Source organism: Xyrauchen texanus, chromosome 19 (genome assembly GCF_025860055.1).
Source record: "Xyrauchen texanus isolate HMW12.3.18 chromosome 19, RBS_HiC_50CHRs, whole genome shotgun sequence".
Lineage (NCBI taxonomy): Eukaryota > Metazoa > Chordata > Actinopteri > Cypriniformes > Catostomidae > Xyrauchen > Xyrauchen texanus.
Genome location: NC_068294.1, coordinates 13135549 through 13158121, shown reverse-complemented (window position 1 = coordinate 13158121; position 22573 = coordinate 13135549). Strand labels below are relative to the sequence as shown.

Below are 22573 nucleotides of genomic sequence, written 5' to 3'. Positions count from 1 at the left end.
AGAAAGGACTGGGAAACTATCTAAAGCAAACTTAATGATTAATTTTTTTTCCCGGTCTCTTGACTCAAATCTCACATAACCATATTCAAGATCAGGTAATTAAAAAAAGAACAGCTGGTCTCAAGGTGAATTTAAATTCGTCTTAAGTTCACACAGGCGTTCTAAGACAGTAACCACATATGTAGTTAATCACATTCACTGTTGATATGTTCCACTAAGTTTGACAACCATAAAGTGTCTAAGTACTTGGCTTAATTTATCACTATACTTTTTTTTGCTTGAAAGTGTGCCTGTATTGTTCTTTAAAATAAATACCACTTGTTTGGTATTTTGTTATAAAATGTAATAACATTCATACATTTTTAAGTATGGCTTAAGTATCCTAGTTGAGAATTACTCACGGTCAGGGTGTTCGTAAGGCAGCCAGTAGTGCCAGGTATTCTGATAATCAAATTTGTTGTCCATCATGCTACATTGCTCGGCTCTGTAGTCGTGGTATGGGTCCTCACAGTCGTGAGTTTTACACATCTGGAACTGATAGCTCGGGCCGGCACAAGAACGTCCACCATTAGCTGGACTGCAGGAAGTAAGAGGAAGTGGAAAAAAATATGAAAAGTAAAAAAGAAAACAGAAAAGTATGTTAAGACAAACTTTAAATGTTGGCTTGACAAAGTTTTGGCTGAGAGTTTAAAAAGCTTTGAAGGTTAAAGGTTTTACAGTCCTTGTGTACTTTGATTTAGGGCTGTCGATTACATGTTAATGTAATGCAATGCAATTCATTTCAGTATATGAAAAATACTGGTTCAAAAAATTACGCAATTAATCATGTCCTAATCAGTAATGCTCTATCAGAGCAATTCAAGCTTGATGTACAAGCTTGATGCAGTAGGGGCCAGTCAGCACTCCAGTTGTACAGGTAACGTGCCTCATCAAACTAATGAGCAGGCAATACAGCCTTCTACTAGTGGGAATTTTAATCAGAGATCTTCTATACTGAGATAACAACCTCCACACTTTTACCAAAGGAGACATCGTCAACTAACAAGTTACGATTGTAAGTCAACGTTTGCGGATACCATACAAATGAACGGAGAAAGCCTTAAATTGGAGAGCCGTAAATGAACACCTACCTGTCACAAAATTGTTCATATCTTCTCTTTTAAAACATACATTTTGTCATAGTAAACTCCACACATAGTTCACTCCAAAATAATTGTTTAGTGTAAAACATGTTTAAGATTAGAGGACAAGTACATAGACCAACAAAGAAAAAAACAGAGCAGATGTAGGCTAATAATATGGATATGTTTTTTTTTTTGCAATTAACATTTTTATTGATTCAGAAGTTAACACAAAGAAACAAACAACATATATATATATATATATATATATATATATATATATATATATATATATATATATATATATAATGAATCAATCACTTTTAACATTAAACCCCCACTATAACCCCTCCCCATACCAATCTCCCACCCCACCCTGACTCCCATACTAACACCCCTGTGGTCAATAGAATATAGACACAAACATAAAAAACCCACAAAACTAAAACAACAAAAACAAAGAAAATGCACTAATAAAGTATAATTAAAAACGAAACTCTAAATTACTCTCTCCACCGTCCCTCCTTGAAAGTCCCGCAAAAACACCAAAAAAATGCAAAAACTGCTCGACCCCTCCTCAAAGGATGCCACCCTCCCCATCGCCGCACACCACTCTGGGAACGAGGGTGCTCCATCTGACTTCCATCCTCTTAAAATAACCTGCCTACCAATTATCACACTGGTCAAAACCCAATCCTTTATGCATCTATCCTCCAAATTAATTGCCTCCCAATCTCTCAAAATACAGAGTCTGGGGCAGAATGAGATGTGATTGTTCAACACATCACATACAAAAACTCTGCACCTTCAATCAAAATTCTTGTATCTCATAACACCCCCAAAAAACATGGGTGGTGTCTCCATCTTCTGAATGGGTTAGCCAGCAGGTGGGTGTATCCTTAAGACCAAGCCTATACAATTTAGAAGGTGTCCAATAAAATCTATGTAAAATCTTAAATTGCATAAGGCGCACACTTGTATCTCTAGATGCAGACTTGACATTTTTTTAGAATCTTGCTCTCCTCCAATAACAAATTTAAATCTTCCTCCCATAATCTTTTGAGAGAATTTAAAGCTCCATCCCCCAGACTCTGAATTAGCAGAGTGTAATACACTGATGCCTTATGACCCTTCCCAAAAGCAGCAATCACCATTCCCAGAGTATCTGCTGCTCTAAGGGAGTGAAAACTCCCACTACCAAAAACAGTGCAGATCAGGTGGCGCAGCTGTAAATACTTCTAAAATTGAGATCTGGGAATCCCAAAATGTTTAATAAAATTTTCAAAAGAACTCAATACTCCACTCTCATATAGGTCACCAAGTGTATTAACTCTCACAATCCAATTCAATCTGACCAACAGAAAGGGCATTTATTAATACATAGTTTAGGATTCAGCCATATGCTCAAGGCTATGTTTAAGTAAATATCCAAGTTAAACACTCTGGACTCTTTTGTCCATATCGAGTGTAAATGCGAGATAACAGGATCTGACTTAACTTCTCCAGTTAGTTTGATAGAAATGATTTGCAGTGGCGAGATAGGGGCAAGAACTTCATTTTCAATCCAAAACCATGGAGGGGCTCTCTCAGGGGGAAGCGAACAATGAGTCAAATGTCTGAGACTGAATGCATAATAATAAAACAAAATCTTGGGTAGGCCTAACCCACCTTTGTCAATCGGCCTATGTAACTTATTGAAATTTAACCAGGGATGCTTACCATTCCAAATAAAGGACTTCACTATGCTATCAAATTGCTTGAAATAAGAGAGGGGAACATCTACAGGGAGAGATTGTAACAGGTAGTTGAATTTTGGAATACAATTCATTTTAAGTTAACACTATATTTTGATGGTCCCAAGTTGATATTTAACTGACTATAAGTGACTATTTAACTGACTATAGATCTTTATCTATATTTATCTTATTTCTACTGACTAGATCTTTATTAATGACCTTTTAATGAACTGATATTCTCAACAATAATGTAAGTAGGTCATTAATAGAGATCTATTTACAGGCTACTGAAAGTCTACTGAATGTCTGTTGAAACACTGTTTACTAGCTATAGCTAGTCAGTCGATAAGCTGTTATTTTGCTGCTGTTATACAGGCTATTGATAGTACACTGAATGTTAGTTGAAACACTGTATACTTGCTGTAGCAAGCCAGTTGATAAGTCACTTATAGTAAGTTAAATATCTACTTGGGACAATCAAAATATAGTGTAACCCATTTTAATTACATTAACCTTCCCAATCATTGATAAATGTAATGAAGCCAACCTGCCCACATCATTCAAAAATATTTGTATTAATGGATCAAAATTAACTCTTACTAAATCAGACAATTTTGCTAGGAATAAAATTCCCAAATACTTAATGCCCTTTTTGGGCCACTGGAAAGCCGTTACTGGACAGTATGCTGTCAGAGACAAAGCTTTGGATTTAAACCAATTGACATTGTATCCTGAGAATTTGGAAAATTAATTAATAATTCTATGAAGGCAAGGCATAGATCTAGTAGTGTCAGAGACCAATAATAAAATATCATCGGAGTAAAGCTGAAGCTTATGCGCCACACCTCCCGCCATCACCCCTGGAAAATCATCCTCCTTTCTTATCTCAGCTGCTAATGGTTCCAGGGCAAGACAGAACAATAATGGGGAAAGAGGGCAACCCTGACGAGTGCCCCTATCCAGAGTAAAATAATCTGAAATTAATCAATTTGTTTGTACCGCTGCCACAGAGTGTCTATGAAGTAACTTAATCCAACCAATAAATGTACTCCCGAACCCAAACATTTCCAAAATCTTAAAAAGATAATCCCATTCCACCATATCAAACACCTTTTCAACGCCAAGTGAGATGGCAGCAACAGGAGACTGATCATTCTGACCACATAATATTGATGAAATGCCTAATGTTATCAGAAGAGCTATGGCTCGAATAAACCCCACCTGATCTATATATATTATAAATAAGAGATATCATAAACTGTATTTAATTATTTAACCACATTTTTGCCAAAACTTTTACATCTAGCTGGATCAGAGAAATTCGATAGTAACTTTTACACCATCTTGGATCATTGTCCTTTTTGAGAATCAGACTGATCCAGGCTTGTGTTATGGTTGAGGGAAGCTTTACATTCTTTAATGATTCCGTATAAACTTCTAACAAAAGTTGAGTCAGTTCTGAGGTACAAGATTAAATAAATTCAGCTACAAAACCATCTGGCCCCAGAGCCTTGTCTGTAGATAAGGTGTTAAAACTTGCCAGCCAGGATTCAGAGTATTGAAATATGAAATATGTCCTACTAAGCAAGTTTTAGTTACATTTAAATGCTGCTTCTGCTAAAGCATGTATTTAAATTGTATGCTATATGATGTAAATATGATATGTAATGTGATATAAAAATAATATGAATGTTTAGATTATATTTTAACTAGTGTTTATGCTGCCTCATTATCATCAACAAAGTTTGTGCTTGCAAATATGTGTTCAGGTGTAAATGAGTAAAATTTACTTTAAACATGCCCATATTACAAAATCACCACCTTATAATGATTTCTGAAGGATCATGTGACACTGAAGACTGCAGTAATGATGCTGAAAATTCCGCTTTGATCACAAATTGCATTTTACAATATACTGAAATAGAAACATTTTCTTTAAAAAAAAATAAAAATAGTTCAAAATATCACTGTTTTTACTGTATTTTGGATCAAATAAATGCAGCCTTGGTGAGCAGAAGTATAGGTCTAAAATTAAGCAACGTCTTTATGTAAAGAAAATGTATAGTCAGATTACTTCTTTTAACTTAAAACTTGATTTTGATCATTAAGTCTCCTCACATTCATTCTCTTTCTGTCACATTCCTCATTGATAGGCCCAGGGGAGGGGTCTTTGTCTCTCATGTGTGAATTACAATGAATATTCATGATCATTCACACCTCGCATATTAACTTTCAACAATAAAATTGTCTTACAGAAGTTAAATTACTATGTTGTTTTGTATGAATGAGTGATCAGGATGGTTTTCACATCATTTTGTAGCAAAAACTCTATTTTACAAGATCCAGTTCTCAAAAGGCTTGTGGACAAATGTTAGTATGTGTTATATGACCTTATTTCAGTGACTTAAAATTTTAGTTTTTTCTAAAACCATGCATAAACGGTATTTTCTCAAAAATAAAAATCTGTACGTACATGTTGCTCACATATTATTGTAGCCCAGTTTCTGCTGAATACAGTGTTATCAGACGTTAGCCATTAATATGTTTTTAAACAATTGAAAAAAGCACAAATGTCAAGGCATGTCAAAACTTCTCCAGGACCCAAAATACCCTCAGACCCCAGAGGGTTAAAGGCACAGTTGACTTGATGCATGTAAACCTCTGACCAACTGGAACTGTGATAGTCAATTAAAAGTGAAACAATCTGTCTTTAAACAATTATTGGAAAAGTTACAACCTAAACAACTTGCCAAAACTATAGTTTGCTAATATTAAATCTGTGGATTGATTAAACTTCAACTTAAATGTATGTAAATTCTGACTTCAACTGTATATTCTAAATTACCTTTATTTGTGTGTTCACAGTAAATATTGCTAGGCGATTAATTGCGAATAATCGAATCAGCGCATTATGTAAATCATTTTGATTAAAAATGAATCGATTGACAGATCTACTTTAAATACTTTAAGGTCTTAACAGCGTTAAGAGTTAGATAAGTTAGACAAATAGAGACAGACAGATCAAAGACTAACCAGGTATACAACTTTGCACTTGACCTGTCACACAAACTAAAATGCACAAATACACACACTGGTACGCACAGTGGATTGTCACAGTCTCGGGTGCGAAACTGTAGACCCCTTCCACAGGAGCGAGAGCAGGCGCCAAATTCACTCCACATGCCCCAGCTTCCATCCTGCTTTATAATGTCTGGAGTCAGCCACACACAATGCCCTTTAAAACAGTGCTGAGGAAGAGAACAAAGCAAACACATAAACAGAAGTCAGTAAGCCTAAGACCCCAGGGGATATTTGCATGAACGGTTGTGTGGCAGTACCTTCTCATCTCCACATGTTGTGCCATCAATAGGCGGTCCTTTTTTGGTCTTGCAGAAGAAGGGGTTGTCTGGGTGAGCACACCAAAGCTGCTTACAGGGGTCAAATGTGCGATACTGAGAGACAGAACAAAAAAAAGATAAAAATCATTCTCAACTTCTCTCAAACACTCCAAATGAGAGCAACACAGCTGATCAAAGTCAGATAGGCACTATCTGAAATGCTAGAAAGTCAGATAATGCTAGAAACAAAATTAAAGGACATCAAATTGGGAAGTGATAGTAAACTGCCCTTTATAAAGACATAAGGATAGGCAGATACCAAAACAGAAGCACTTTTTAAGTGCCCCTGTACATCTGCAATAATCTTAAGAGAGTCCATTAAGCAAAAGGAGATTTATAACCCAAAAACTGGGTTCTGGTCTGTACTGATAAGGGCGCAGACAGCAGGTTAAAACAATGCTAAATGTTGACAATTGAATGCGACTAACCAAATAATCCTGCATGGTATTGAAATGTAAAACAGGAAGCTAAAAGGTAGCTAATTTTAGAACTGTGTTGGGTCACCATTCAATGTACAATGTAAAATCTAGGTCCTGATGCAAAACCAGTTAAGAACCACTAAATCAAAATACAGTATACACAAAGCAATAGTGCTCTCTCTCTCTCTCTCTTTCACTCTCACTCTCACTCGCTCGCTCTATGAGATCATTCATAAATGTATTATTATTATTCAGATAAAAGTTACAGGTACAGTTTACCAGGCTCTGTGTCACTGATGTGAAGCACTCATTAAACATGAAACATATATGAATGTATATGAAACATAATATAATATGATACATCTTCACTAAATGGGAAGATTACAAACATTTAACAAAGCATTTCATGCAAACCAAAACAAAACAATGACTGTTTTGTTATGGTACAGCCTGTGACCAAGACCACAAATGAACAATAGAATGTTGTGCAGTGATGGGATATGGTGTTGGGATAACAAATGTTCAAGGAAAACTTCCCCTGTTCACGATTTTCTTTGTTCATGTCCCTAAGTGAAGCGTAGCAGACCAGAATCTCTGGCTCTGGTACTAATGATGTCAGGAAGCTAGCACACAATTCAGCAGGATCCTAAACCCAACAAGCTTTTCAAACTCATGAAGACACCAAGAGCAAAATAATTTCTCACAGATTTTTAGCAGTAGCCACATGGCTGTTACTGTTAAAGTGCCAAGATATATACAATCATAAATATTGGTAGACCAATATCTACACTGCAAAAAATTAAAATTATAATAATAATTAAAAAAAAATCTTAATCAGTATGTTTATTTTTTTTTTCTAGTAAAAATATCTGAACATCCTTAAAACAAGATGCATTTAATTAAGAAATATATTAATAATCAAGATATTAAGACCTGTTTTCAGAGAATAAATCTTGAATTAGGTATATTTATTTTCTTCAAAGCATTACCTACATAGAATTTTTTAAATATTTATGCTTAAAAAAAACCAAACATATTCTCTGAAAATAATTAGATGTAATATTTTTTTATATATAATTTTATACAACAGTTAATTTCGATTCTTGAATCTGATTGGAATAGAGAAATTCCAAGAGTGCTGATAGCTCACAACATTAGCACTGGGATACTTTGCAATTTGTATCACTCCACTTTTGTTTGTGGCATTCCAAGTGTGAGTGCAGCTAGATGTGTGAATTTTCATCCTTCCCTATGACATTATAAATTTAAGCCGTGCTATGAGTGTGTTTTCAAACCGTATCGGTCACAGGTCAAGTTTTTCTGAAGTTATCTTTTAATTATTTCTCACACAATAATCGTTTGGATTACTACTCTACTATAGCTCAGAAATAAAGCTAAACTAACAACTTCAGTATTACTGCAAATCACAGTTGAGAGTAGCGACAGATGGAGTAATCAAACACACTCAAGGCACCTACCTGATTCAAGATCCGAGGTGGGAAAAGACAAACTTTCAGCATGGCGGAGGAGAGAATGCTTTCTCTGTCAGTGTCAAAATAAGAGCTCACAAAGAAATATACAAGAATGAAACTGGCCTCCTCCATGTTTTCTCTCAAAACAAAACACTTGAAATTGAGTGAAATAATTATTCTGATAGCATGTATGGCAACATCACTCCATGATCGAAGCAGTTTACTACCACACTACATCTGAGGAATAGAGTTAAACTAACAGCTGCAGCATTATTGTTAATCACAGCAACATATGCAGGAAATCTCTCTCTCTCGCTCATACACATTCCTCGAGTAACCTTTTAGAAACAGCCCAAGCTGTCGTAACTAGTTACAAAGTGTGTTACCTGTCAAAAAGCTACACTTTGATGCTGCGCTGACTTAGCGCTTTGGGAACAACTTTAGGTGTTCCTTCCTGGTTCCCAAGAAGGATGGGTGTTGCGTCCGATTTTAGACCTTCGAGGCTTGAATCGCTCCGAGGGCGATCAAGTTCAAGATGCTAACCGTCAAGACGGTCGTGGCTCAAATCCAACATCGCGATTGGTTGGTCACGATCGATCTCATGGACGCATACTTTCATATAGAAAGTCTGCCACAACACCGGAAGTTCCCGAGGTTCGCTATCAGGGGAGAAGCTTTCCAATATCGTGTTCTTCCATTCGGTCCACCCTTATCACCCCGCACATTCATGGAATGCATGGATGCAGCACTGGCTCCTTTGCAACTTCGGGGCATCCGCATTCTAAATTACATAGACGACTGGCTGATACTAGCACAGTCACAAGAACTAGCATTACAGCACAGGGATAACGTCTTAACTCATCTGGTTTCTCTGGGTCTGAGACTCAACATCAAAAAGAGTGTTCTCTCTCCCACTCAGGGAATCACCTATCTGAGCGTTGTATTGAATTCAATCACGATGCGGGCACAATTGTCTCCTGCTCGAATCTGTCCATTCAGAACACCCTGAGAAAAGTCAGGCTAGGCCAAGGTTACACTGCTTGTCCGTACCAACGAATACTAGGTCTCATGCAATCTGCGTCGTCGGTGATCCTTTTGGGCCATCTGCACATGAGACCGTTTCAGTTGTGGCTCAAAGCCAGGGGATTTCATCCAAGGGCCAATCCCCTAGGCTGATAAGGGTTACGCGCCGCATGCTATGTACCCTTGCTATGTGGTTCAGAACCCGGTTCCTCACTTTGGGTCCCACGCTAGGTGTGTCTTGCCATCGCAGGTTGCTAAGTGGTCGTCCAGCTCAAGGGGAATGGGAGGGTCGTCAGATCGATTGTCACATTAACTGTCTGGAGTTGATGGCTGTATTTCTGGCCCTGAAATACTTCCTCCAGAGGCTGCCATGTCTTGCGGGTGGACAACACAGCGGTAGTCTCTTACATAAACCATCAAGGAGGTCTACGTTCACGCCAGCTGAACAGACTGGCACAGCAGTTCTTCTTTGGGCCCAGGGCAAGCTCCTGTATTATGAAACATAATATGCTTACATCCCTGGATGCCTGAATGGGATCAGATTTACTATCCAGACAGAAAATACCGATGGGAGAGAGGAAACTCCACCCCGAGGTAGTGGAACAAATCTGGTTGAGATTTTACAAGAGCAGAAGTGGACCTCTTTGTCTCCCAACAGACAGCGCAATGTCCCCTCTACTTCTCTCTGAGTCACCCAGCCCCCCTGGGTCTGGACGCGATGGCACATACATGGCCCAGAATGCACCTGTATGCTTTTTCCCGGTTTTTCTGCTCCCGGGAGTCTTGGCCAGAGTTCGCCAGCAAGGGTCCTGTCTCTTACTGATAGTGCCACGCTGGCCGAACAGGGTATGGTTCTCTGAGATAATGTCTCTCCTCGGCTGCTCGCCTTGGGCGATTCCAGACAGGAAGGACCTTCTGTCTCAAGTGCAGTGGACAATATTTCATCCCCGGCCCGAGCTGTGGAACCTTCATGTTTGGCCCCTGAAGGGTACCAACTGAGGGACACTGGGCTTTCACCTGAAGTTACTGAGACCATTCTAAGTGCTAGAGCTCCCTCTACTTGAAGTTACGCCAATAAAAGGGGTGTCTTTGAAAGATGGTGCAGCGCACATAACGCAGATCCAGTTAACTGCCAGATTGCTTCAGTTCTGGAATTTCTGCAGGAAAAAAAGATCAGCAGGCACATGCCCCGCCACTCTCAGGGTTTACGTGGCTGCTCTATCGGCTTGACGGGGTGCCATTGGGGAGACATCCTCTTTTCGCTTGCTTCGTTCGTGGAGCCATGCGATTGAGACCTCCTGCTAGGACCAGGATCCCTTCATGGGACTTAGCAATAGCCCTTGAGGGTCTGGTTGAGACCCCCTTAGAACCTATCAGCGTCTGATAAACTTCTGACTCTCAAGATGTTTTTTTCTTATAGCAATTACTTCTCTAAAAATAATTGGGGATCTACAGGCTCTGTCTGTCTTGCCGGCCTGCTTCGATTATGCCCCAGGAATGGCTAAAGCAATTTTGCACCCTCATCCTGACTACCAGCCTAAGGTTCCTTTCTCGACTGTTCATCCGGTCACTCTCGAATCCTTCTGCTCCCCGCGGTTTACAACACCAGAGCAGGAAAGTCTTCACGGACTTTGTCAAGTCTGTGCCCTTCAGACTTATGCCCACCGCACCAGCCAGTGGCATAAGTCAGGGCAACTATTAATTTGCCATGGGGGCTGCAACAGGGGGCGGCCGCCACCAAGCAGACTATGTAGCATTGGGTTAGGAACGCTATTGCCCTGGCCTACGAGGCACACGGTCAAGCTTCGCCAGTAGGTATCAGGGCTCACTCTACCAGAGAGGTCACCTCCTCTAAAGCTGTGGCTAGAGGTGTCCCTCTGCAACATGTTTGTGATGCGGCAGGCTGGTCCTCTCCAAACACATTCATACAATTTTATAGAGTTTGGATGTTCATGCCATTCCGGGCTTTTATGTCCTTGAGTCAACATCTCAAGCTCATGTCTGAGACCTCTCGTGCGCTTGTGAGCACACTACTAAACCATAAGGGGTCCAGATATCCACAGTGCGGAGGCGTTGGTAATCTTGTTCCCAAAGGGCTAATTCAGCGCAGCATCAAAGTGTAGCTTTTTTGACAGGGAACGTCTCGGGTTACTTAATTGTAACCCCTGTTCCCTGATAAAATCAAAACGAGATGCTGCTCTTCATTGCTGCACTGGGATGCCCCAGGACTGCTCTTCAGACAAAATATCTGACGATGCACCAGTGACGCATCTATTTATAGCCCTGCTACAGGTGCATCCAATGATGTCACCAGCAGAGGCTATAAATTCTGGTCAATTTCATTGACGTGTTGCACACATATTCACAGCTTGTCACACCTAAAGTTGTTCCCAAAGCACTAAGTCTGCGCAGCATCTCGTTCTGCTTTTATCAGGGAACAGGGGTTACAGTTAAGTAACCAGAGACGTTTTTTAAGTTAGTAACGGAGGCTTGGGCACATCTTTCGAATGAGCTGTTGGATTATACGTGCAGAAGAATTGAAATGATATGACTTGAATCTAGTGTTTTCAACCTTTGCAGTCCTGGAATTCTTCACAGTCATAAATCAAATGGCCCAGGCATCCTGATTGGTCAGAAAGGCCCCTCTGCAACCTGATCTTCCACACAGTGTTAAACCAGACTTCTCTTTTTTAAGGTTACAAGTACTATCAGATTTGCACAAATCTAAGACATTTCATCTTAATCTAGCCTTGCTAGATAATGCTGAAAATCACTTTGAACTGTGGTAACGTTTGTACAAGACAAATTAATGATTATATACTGATGGACCTCTTTAAAATGTGTGTAGCGATGTGCAATCACCTATAATTGATAAATATAATCTTTAATTATGTATGATTTATCTCATTCTACTAAGAATGGTTACTATAAGGTTTAACTTGATAAAATACAATGATGTGTAAAACCAATATGATTTGGTAACCAGGGATTTTCATGTTTTTTTTACCTACAGGTATAATATCTATAAAAAAATAATAATATTTGGAATGCAAACATTTGTTTGATTACATTGAGAAAGCAGATGACAGTGAATTTCATGTCTCTTGTACCATTTGCAAGATATAAAGTTCATGATTAAATATGCACTATTTTTAAGCAGGAAATGTTTAAGAGTCTGAAACAAAGGACCAGAACTCAACTGTCAGAAAAGACAGCCCAGTTGACCATGTGACTCTGAAAAGTCATTTCTGATTGGCGCAGGACACCTTTGGGGGATGCGGCCAATCTCAGTTCAAATAGTTCCAAACAGGAAGAAGTCTCTCTCTTGAAATCTCTTGCTCTCTTCAGCTGCTCTTGCTCTCCTTGCTTGCTCTTCTTCGGCCTGCACGTGCTTTGTCTGGTCGCTCTGCTGACGGCCAGGTCCTCCCATGTGAGATCCAAGGGATCTTGGGGCTTGACGTCCCAAGGAGGATTGAGAAGGCCTCGCTTCACAATTAACCTAATTCATACAGACAATAAACTTTGACCATAAAGAAGTCAAAACATCGACAGAACGAACTTCCGACCAGGCGCCAAGAACCAATGAAACGCCACAAAGAATGCAAGTACATCTCCAATATTGTGCTCAAAGTGCTAGTGTATTATTCAAATAATATGGGTAATCCGATTGCAAATCAATGTAGACTCAAAGAAGGATAAATGGTTCTTAAGTTATTGTCAACAGACTCCGTAAAGTTAATTTTCACTGTACTGAATATATATTTCACCTTCTGTCACTTTTCACCAACCTGTCTTATGTACAATATATATGTGTTAGATTTATGTTTAGAATAGTAATAAAGTTTGTCTGTGTTCAAAGACGACTTGAATGTGTTATATTTTGATCAATAATCTCATCCCTGTTTCTGAAATATTTCACTTCAACGCTGTACCTAAATGCACGTGATATTATTTTCAATAAGCCATGAGAATAATATCACTCCAATAAGTGAATTCATCATAATTCAATTATTAAAACTAATTCCTTACAGTAGAAATTGTGAGCTGATAGAATTAAACATTGAATTATGTTTTCAATGGTGGAGAATCTATTAAGACAAATAATCTAGTTATTTGTCATTTATCTAAGTTATAATGGTTGTCGAAAGCGACTAATTCCGTTATACATTTCCTTACCTAATAAGGACAGTTTAATTTAGTTCATAGCTCACACATTTTGAGACCCTAAATTTAGCACGCGTGCAAATTACCTTACATATTAGGGTGGTAAAATGCGTGCAAAATACCCATTTTAACTGACCCCATCCACATCACAAAATTATATATGTACCCTACAGAGCAATGGCAGATCCTGTGGTGTAAGAAAGTTGTTCCACACACCATTTTTTTTTGGGACAGTCCCTATTTATTTATTCATGCTGTATTGTCCATCTATCTGTATGGCTGTGATTACCTGCAGCATTTTTTATTACATTTTTTTTCTAATAATGTATATTCTGCTTCAAGTAAATCATTGTAGTTAAACGAATGTTTAGATATTTTTACAGGAAAAGAAGTTCAAAATGTTTTTGCTGTGTAGACAATTATTTATCACCTGAAGATTTTTTGAAGTTTTGTGTGAAACTTGCTCCAGCAAGTTCATGGATATCGTCTCGGATACTGTCGTAACCTCCGTTCACTGATGGAGCGAACGAGATGTTGTGTTGATGTAGTGACACTATGGGTCTCTCTTGAGAGCCCCGATTACCTCTCATCTTTGAGAAAAGGCCAATGAGAATTGGTGAACAGAATTTGCATGCCCCTCCCCCGGACTTAAGGTTATAAAAGGAGGGAAGCGTGCATCTGTTCAGACAGGTTTTGAGCTGAGGAGCTGAGAGTAAGTTCCAGGTCCTTTCAGTGGCTTAGTACAGTGTTGTGGCAAGAGGGACACAACATCTCGTTCCCACCATCAGGGAATGGAGGTTATGACAGTAACGAGACATTCCCCTTCTGTCACTCACTTGACGTTGTGTCGATGTAAGCATTCTTTTCCAATCCTATTCTTTCAGGGGGAAAAGACCCCGAGGAGACCACATCCCACAGCCCAACTGGGGAGGTTAACATGTGGCAAATACGTCACATGGGCTTACCAGCCAGACATGGAAGTGGCGTGGTGATAGGTCCTGCCCCGACGGGGAGTAGCTCTACAAACATGGCGACTAAGGGAGATGCGGGTCCACCGACAGGGGGACCGTACCACGGAAAATACCCAGAATCTGTGGAGCACCTATTCCAGCACAGGCAAGTTGGTGCCTGCGGTGGGTCTGGCTGCAAACTTCCTCTGCTGAGTTCGGAGGTTAGAAGTACACCCAGGGTCCATGACTTGAGGACTCGACTGGGGGAGTAGAGTGCACATCTTCACCTCAGGGGAGGGGAAAGGCGCTATGCGCAAGCGATACAACCGGTCAACTGGGTCTGGTAGGCCAACGCAATGGCATCCACGATCCAGTGAGCAAGCCTCTGTTTGGAGTCAGCGTTCCCTTTATGCTGTCCACCAAAGCAGACAAAAAGCTGCTCAGAGTGTCTAAAGCCCTGCGTGCAATCCAAATAGGTGAGTAAAGCACACGACGGACAGAGCAACGATAAGGCTGAGTCTGCCTCCTCTTGGGGCAACGCTTGCAGGTTTACTACCTGATCCCAGAACGGGGTTGTAGGAACCTTGGGCACGTAGCCCAGTTGGGGTCTCAGGATGACGTGAGAGCCTGCCGGACTGAAGTCCAGGGCAAGTGTCACTGAGAGAGAGTGCTTGCAGGTCCCCAACCCTCTTGATGGAAGTGAGCATGATCAGGAGGGCCGTCTTCAAGGAGAGGGGCTTTAGTTCGACTGAGTCTGGCAGCTCAAACGGGGCTCCCCCAAGGCCTGAGCAGACAACGGAGAGTTCAGCATCCAGGCACCTCTAAGTTACCTGATGATCAGATCGTGCTTCCCTAACAACTTACCATCCACTGCATTGTGGTGAGCCGCTATGGCGGCTACATAAACCTTCAAGGTGGAGGGGGAAAGCCTCTCCTGCAGGAATGAGAGCATTGACCCGACTGCACAGCTCTGTGGGTCTTCAAATCAGGAAGAACACCAATTTGCTGTGCCCGTTATGAACGAACTCCGGGTCCGACTGTGCATGCTCGCTCGTGAGGCGCATTGTCATTCAGACTGAGTCTAACTCCATGTCAAGATGCTCTGAACCGGGGAGAGCTTGCTCTTTTCCTAGTTGACCCAAAGCCCTAAACGGCTGAGGTGCGTGAGCACAAGGTCCCTGTGCACACAGAGCAACTGTCAAGAGTGCGCTGAGTTTAGCCAGTCATCGAGGGAGTTGAGTATGCGAATACCTACATCCCTTAACGGGGCAACAGCTGCCTCTGCGACTTTCGTGAAGACACGAGGGGACAGGGACAGACCAAAAGGGAGGACCTTGTACTAATATGCCTGGCCATCGAAAGCGAACCGTAGAAAGGGTCTGTGACGGGGTAATATTGAGACGTGAAAGTATGAATCCTTCAGGTCTACCACCATGAACCAATCTTGATGCCGGATGTATGTCAGAATACGTCAGCATCTTGAACGGGAGTCTGTGCCAGATGTCTGTCTCCCTAGGTTGCCCATCTCTGGAGCGCTTGGGAGCCTTCTAGGTCTGGGAGGTGGTCCGTGAGATGGGGGTGCCCCCTTCTTGCGGGGAGCTTTATGCTGGGGCGGAGCTGCCTGGGGTTTCACCGCCACAGGGGGACGCCCTCGGTGAGCAGACGGAATGCGGTATCTTGATTCAAGGCAGGACAAGATGTGTTGAATGCCCTCCGTCTGTTAATTCACCGTCGAGAACTGCTGGGAAAAGCCATCTACGGTGTCGCCGAATAGGCCGATCTGGGAGATGGGGGCACTGAGAAAGCGAGCCTTGTCGGGGTCCCGCATCTCGACCAGATTAAGCCACAGATGGCGTTCCTGGACCACGTGGGGGCCCATCACCTGTCCGAGAGCATGTGCTGTGATCTCCGTGGCAGGGAGGGTGAGGTCGGTCACCAAGTGCAGTTCCTGCAGCACATCAGGACCAGGACTACCCAAATGCAGATCTCTTAGCGCTTTGGCCTGGTGGACATGCTGGAGGGCCATAGCGTGCACAGCGGAGGCGGTCTGTCCAGTGGCGCTGGAGGCCTTGGTCGCCATCAACCTACAGGCCTTGGAGGGGAGAGATGGTCAAACCCACCAGGTGGCGCCGTTTTGCAGGCATAGGTGCACTGCAACTCTCTTATCCAGCTGGGGGAGTTCTGTGTACCCGTGGACCCGGTTTCATCTCAGAACCAGACGGGGGCAAACAAGCGTGCTAGGGAACGGGTGGTACACGGGGATTTACCCGGCAAAACCACGCCCGTTAAATTCCCAAAATCGCCCCAGGCGCCAGCCCTACACCCATGGGTAGAGTGGCTTTCCCTCGGAAGAATGAGAGCCGCAACCGCAATGTTGCCATGGTCATGTTCTCTCAGTGAGAACATGAGCCATCCACAAACGCTGCCTCTGTGTGATCTCTGCCCAGACACGAGAGGCAGCACCTGTGGCCGTCAGAAGCGGAGTGGTATCGACCGCATCCAGGAATGACATGATGAGGGAAGGGCATCTTGAAAAAGACACGTCTTTAAAAAGACATTCAACATCAATGTGTTTACTCTTTTATAGAAATATATACTCTTTTAGAGGGCTGTCAAAGCATTCAGGGGCATTTCTACATCGACACAACGTCGAATGAGTGACAGAAGGTGAACTGTATTTTTCTAAGGAATGCAGAAAATTGACTGAAAAGCCCCTGAGAGCATCATAGACTGCAGTAATCAGGTTAACTTGACATTGAAGGAATGTTCAGGTTTTATAAGTCATGAAGCTCTGTTGAAAGAATCTGAGGCATGCTGTCAAATACTATTGCACAAACAAACCAAAAATGTGTCTACAATAGTGTATTTATAATGGAAGTATATGGGGCACATGTAGCAGACCATCAGAAATGTGAAGCTTGCATGTATCTTTGTTAAAACACAAATTAATTCTTCCCTACAAAAATGTGTTATTTCAGCTATAAAGTTGTCTAAATTGTCCTTTTTGCGGTGTACTACTTTTCAAGGCGGATGAACCAGAAACTATGCATGCCTGACATATATTAATTCTTGTGCGTGGAGTTTCCTCAATGTAAACAGTACTTTGCAGGTATTTATGGTATGTCTTTAAGTATTCTAGTATAATTACATGTGAATGGCGAAAGTTATTGCAATTTATTTACCAACTTTACATGGTCAAGACAGAAGTTTAAAAATGGGATATAACTTTGCACAGACATGGATTTTTTGTGATTTTATTTTTAATGTATTATTTTAATATAATTTGAGTTTTTCCTTTATTTTTTGCAATCCAAGCGAAAAAAACAAATTCTGTGGCAATTGACAGTATTTTAACTTCTAGTGTTGAACATGCAATATTCCTTTAACTTCACCATGTGCATCACTTTATATTCAAAATTGTGCACACAAAAAAAGAAAAAAAATGTGGCAATTTATTTAAACAAATTTAAGTTAAAATCAGTACGAAAGATATTCGAAAAAGTCAACTGTGGGTTTAGTATCCTGGTGCGTGCTTGTCTGCATTATGACAATGAGTTCAACAACAAACAAAAACATGTAATACAATTAACAATAAGACCATTGGAATTGAACCAAGAGAGACCAGATTTACCACTGAGTAGAACACCTTACCTGGGCTCCCGATGGCCCCACCTTTTGCAGCTAAGGGAATGTTTAACAAGACAGTGAAGTACAGTCCAAGTAGTGTTGTGTAGCTGGAATTTCATTTTGTGAGCACAAAGGATTCTTTAAATCATTTTTATGCAGTTTATTTAAGCAACATCAAGTGATTTCAAAACCTTGCCATCTAGTTTTGATTATCTGATGGGCCATTTTCATTTTAAATAAGTAAACACATTATTCAGATAATCATATATATTTTTTCAACAGTGAATCTTGAATGGTGTAATTAGCCTCACATTTTGTGTCTGTGTGAAATAGAGTAAGATTATGTAAAATTCTGTGTATATGTTTTTCTTATTGTGAATGCTGAAAATATTTTATATTGAGACATCTACATATAATCAAAGCCTGCTGATGAGCTACAGGAGGGGTGCAGATTTATCCTAAAAAAAAATATTATATATTTACTCACCTTGATGTAGTTCTAAACCCATAAGCTGTTATTTTTCCAGTGGAAAACAAAAGGAGAATTTTAAAGAATCTTCAAAGAGATCTAAAATTAAAGGCTTAAAACTCAAAAACAACAACACCAAAAACAAAAACAAAGAGGGTCAGTTATTTGGTATAATTTAAAAGAAACTTTTATTTTATATTATTATATTATTTATGATAAATTATGAGACTCTCAGCCTAAGAAACTGCTGAAAACAAAAGAGCCAAAGATTGACTTTTTTTTTCCCTCTTATTTTTCTGATTTGACATTTTATATCTCAGGGTGTAAAAAAAGGCAGCTTGGAAAAAAAAACTGTTCCTAGTTATGCAAGCTGTAATCGAGTTAAACAGTGTGTTGATACAACAAAGCAATAAAAAGTTGTAGCATTACAAAAATAATTTATCCTAGTGTCCAAAAATTCTCCAAGTGTCAAAAAGCCTCTCAAAACAAATACAACATAATAATTGTACATAAGAACTCAATACACATGCAAATACAACAATTACTAATGGTATGCTCTCAATCCAAAGCATGCAGGCATGAGTAACGAGATCTCATTCAGTTCCATTCTGTGTCATTTGAGCCATCATTTAGTTGGTGTCATGTACTTGGCGCCATCCCCTGGTGGCCATATGTAATAAGAGTATTTTCCTCTCTCTCTCCCCATATTTGGATGACTTCCACCTCTGGTTGCAGAGACCTGAATCCTAATACAATTGGTTTAGTGTTCCATGATGCTGGACAACGAACTACATAATTTCAGATGAAGTCATCTGATCCATGAAAGCCAGATACTGTAGCACTTTATGTGCTGTGTGCACATTATGCTTCGTATGGATTATTTAATGATATATGCATCCGATTACATTGTGTGGGCTTGTTTTAAAGATAATTGTCTCTTCTAAGTAATGTTATGTGATAGTTTATGTTCTGTAAGCAACACCTGTTTACATGTCACATGCATGCCAAAGACATTTACTTCAATATTACTCGGTGCATTTTTGTTTTTGAGTAAAACAAATTGGCTGGTTGTATTGTACACTTTGAGAGCTTTCCAACAACATATGACACATGGCTCTCCGATCACTTTGATGCTTTTACCAATTACAATAATATGCAAAGTGCAAAATTATTACTAAATTATCAAAACAGAACACTTCTGATTTGTCTGCAAAATTCACAGCACTTGTTCAGTTTTGGTGATAATGCTTACATGCATTGTAAAGTAGAGCTTTTAAGCTTTAAAATGATACCTATTTGTGTTAGTAAAGATTATAGTTATTAACTAGATAGGTACATTTCCTGAAGAAAATTTTAGTGGTGCTTGCCGTGGGAAAACTCGTCAAATAGCATTTTCTAACTTGTTAATAAGCACTAAAATAATGGTCATAGAATGTTGCTAGCATGTTTTTTTTTCATGATGGTAGCATGTAGGTTTTATATTTGTGTTAACATGATGCTAACACATTTTTAACATGTTTTAGCACTTCGCTAGGCGATGCTAGCATGTGTTAAAATGATGCTAGCACGTTTTTAGCATGTGTTAGCACTTCGCTAGGAGATGCTAGCATGTGTTAGCATGCTGCTAGCACATTGTTAGCATGTTTTAGCACTTCGCTAGACAATGCTAGCATGTGTTAGCATGATGCTAGGACGTTTTTAGCATGTTTTAACACTTCGCTAGTCGATGTTTGCATTTGTTAGCATGATGATAACACGTTTTTAACATGTTTTAACACTTCGCTAGGCGATGCTAACATGTGTTAACATGATGCTAGGATGTTTTTAGCTTGTTTTATCACTTCGCTAGTCGATGCTAGCATTTGTTAGCATGATGGTAACACGTATTTAGCATGTTTTAACACTTCGCTAGGTGATGCTAGCATGTGTTAACATGATGTTAGCACGTTTTTAACATGTTTTAACACTTTGCTAGGTGATGCTAACATGTGTTAGCATGATGCTAGGACGTTTTTAGCATGTTTTAGCACTTCGCTAGGTGATGCTAGCATGTGTTATCATGACGCTAGCATGTTTTTAGCATGTTTTAGGGTGTGGCTATGAAGATTTTAGCTCATTACTTATTGGCTGCTTGATAAAATAAATCCTCTGAGGGAGAGAGAGAGGGAGAGAGGCAGGGCTGTCAGGCCCTTTTTGTCTGATGTGTGAATACATCAGTTGGGATTTACATTTCTGAACATTCCGCAATGTTAAGTCAATGGGACTTTTTTGGCCGCTTTTTCGTCCGCTGTGCGAACATCGTACCACCCAACCCTTAGAAAAGTCATAGCATACGTGTCCTCAATAGGCCGTTCGATTTGACACCTCATTCCTGGGTCTACGCCAAACGGTGCGAGTTAGGTGCCGAAGTTTTGTACGGAAGAATAATAATAAGTATGTGAGATTACAATAGTGTTGCTTTGCAAGCACCACTAATTATTTGATACTTATTCTTGGTCGACCAATTGGAGCTTAAAGGGTTTAGCTCCAAACTATAAAAAATTATGAAAGTATTCTAATAGTATGACTTTGGCAATATTCCAAGTCCTCTGAAGCCATATAACTCTTTGAGCAGAATGAAAATTATGAAAAGTCATTATTCAAGGTAAGGATTCTGTAAAAAATATATTTATATATATTTGTGTTCTATAATGAAAAAATAACAGCAAACGAGTTTGGAACAACATGAGGGTGAGAAAATAATGACCAAATTTTACTTTTGGCTGAACTATTTCTTTAAAACCTAGTTCTTCTCCTGTTTAACAGGCTTTTTTCCCTTCAGCATGTACAGATATCAAAACTCACTTAACACAGGACACTGTGTTACTTTCATAATGCATTATTAGCATGTATAACACATCATACTGGGTCACAACAAATAAGGTGAACCCAATGACTCACAAATGGTGATTGTTATGAAAAGCTGATGGTTGTCAAAGGGGAAATTATACATGCTTATAGTGATTTTACAATCTTATAATAATAATGCATTACTTGAAATGGAAAAGACAGAGCAATAGTGAATTTGAGACTGACCGCTGTGCACATCATGTATCCGGCTCCGAAGTCAAAGCGACACTGTTCGTTCATGGAGTAATGAAGCCCGGGCAGCTGTGGAAGCTCCTCCCATGTGTGCTCGAATGGGTCATCACGGAGACAATCATACGAACTACAGAGGAAGAATGAGATGGTCTAATCAACAGTCTAAGTATACAGTGAGTAAAATGTATTTATTCGCTGTGCACATTCAGTATTGGTTGTGGTTGATTGAGTTGTGTGTACAGTATGTGAGTAAGTGATTCTGTGTGTATGTACAGTGAGATCCAAAAGCCTGAAACAACATTTAAAATCTGTTATTTAAGGATTTTTTAAACAAAGAAAAGTTATTACATAACATTAAACTGAAATATTTCAGATGCACCAGAATAGGTTCTTAATCAAATGTGCGACAATTTAACTCCTTTGTTGAAGCAAAAGAGGGGACATACCAAATACTAAGAAATTCTGAAATTTGTGTAAACTTTGTTAGCTTGTCACTCATATTTTATGGTAATAATACAATAGAAACATTTCTGGGTAGTGGTTTCAGACTTTTGGAGCCCACTGTACTTGTATGTCCAGCACTTACTGTAGGTATCGACCCAGTTCCTGTTGACTACAGCGGGACCAGTGAAACCGATGGAAAGCAGCCTGCACTAGTGGGGCCATGATGCTCCCCATCTGCACCTCATCTCCACAACGATTCCCCTGCCCATCATGCTCCATTCCCAACCTATAACACACACGGATGTTTCTTCAACTTAGGGCACTTTTAGCACTGTGGATTTCTAGAAAGTAAAGTCTCATTAACACGTTTGTCAAATAACAAAGTCCAACAGGGAATGTACATGAGATTTGTCTTTTTTCTTTTCAGAAAGTCATGAAAATAACCTAGTCTCATAGAATGAATGCTACTATAACTACAACAGAGAATGCACTTTTCAGAGTTACAAATAACTTGCTCTTATTATCTGATCATGGCTGAATTTCTCTTCTAGTGCTTTTTGATCTTAGTGCTGCATTCATCACCATAGATCACCACATTCTCTTGAATAGGCTGGAGAATTATGTTTGCATTTGTGGAATTGCATCAGCATGGTTCAGGTCCTATTTAGC

At 39.9% G+C, this 22573-nt stretch overlaps 1 protein-coding gene across 2 annotated transcripts in view; it reads right to left on the bottom strand.

Annotated features, from left to right (window-relative positions):
- The window catches only part of LOC127660198 (A disintegrin and metalloproteinase with thrombospondin motifs 2-like), a 257731-nt gene that overhangs the window by 37565 nt on the left and 197593 nt on the right, over positions 1 to 22573 (bottom strand). For both annotated transcript variants that reach the window (XM_052150320.1, XM_052150321.1), the window contains exons 8-12: positions 22047 to 22190; positions 21455 to 21587; positions 6196 to 6309; positions 5960 to 6105; positions 402 to 577 (exon numbers count right to left, since the gene is read on the bottom strand). In XM_052150320.1, the coding sequence (XP_052006280.1) occupies positions 402 to 577; positions 5960 to 6105; positions 6196 to 6309; positions 21455 to 21587; positions 22047 to 22190 (713 nt within the window). The remainder of the gene's footprint in view (positions 1 to 401; positions 578 to 5959; positions 6106 to 6195; positions 6310 to 21454; positions 21588 to 22046; positions 22191 to 22573) is intronic.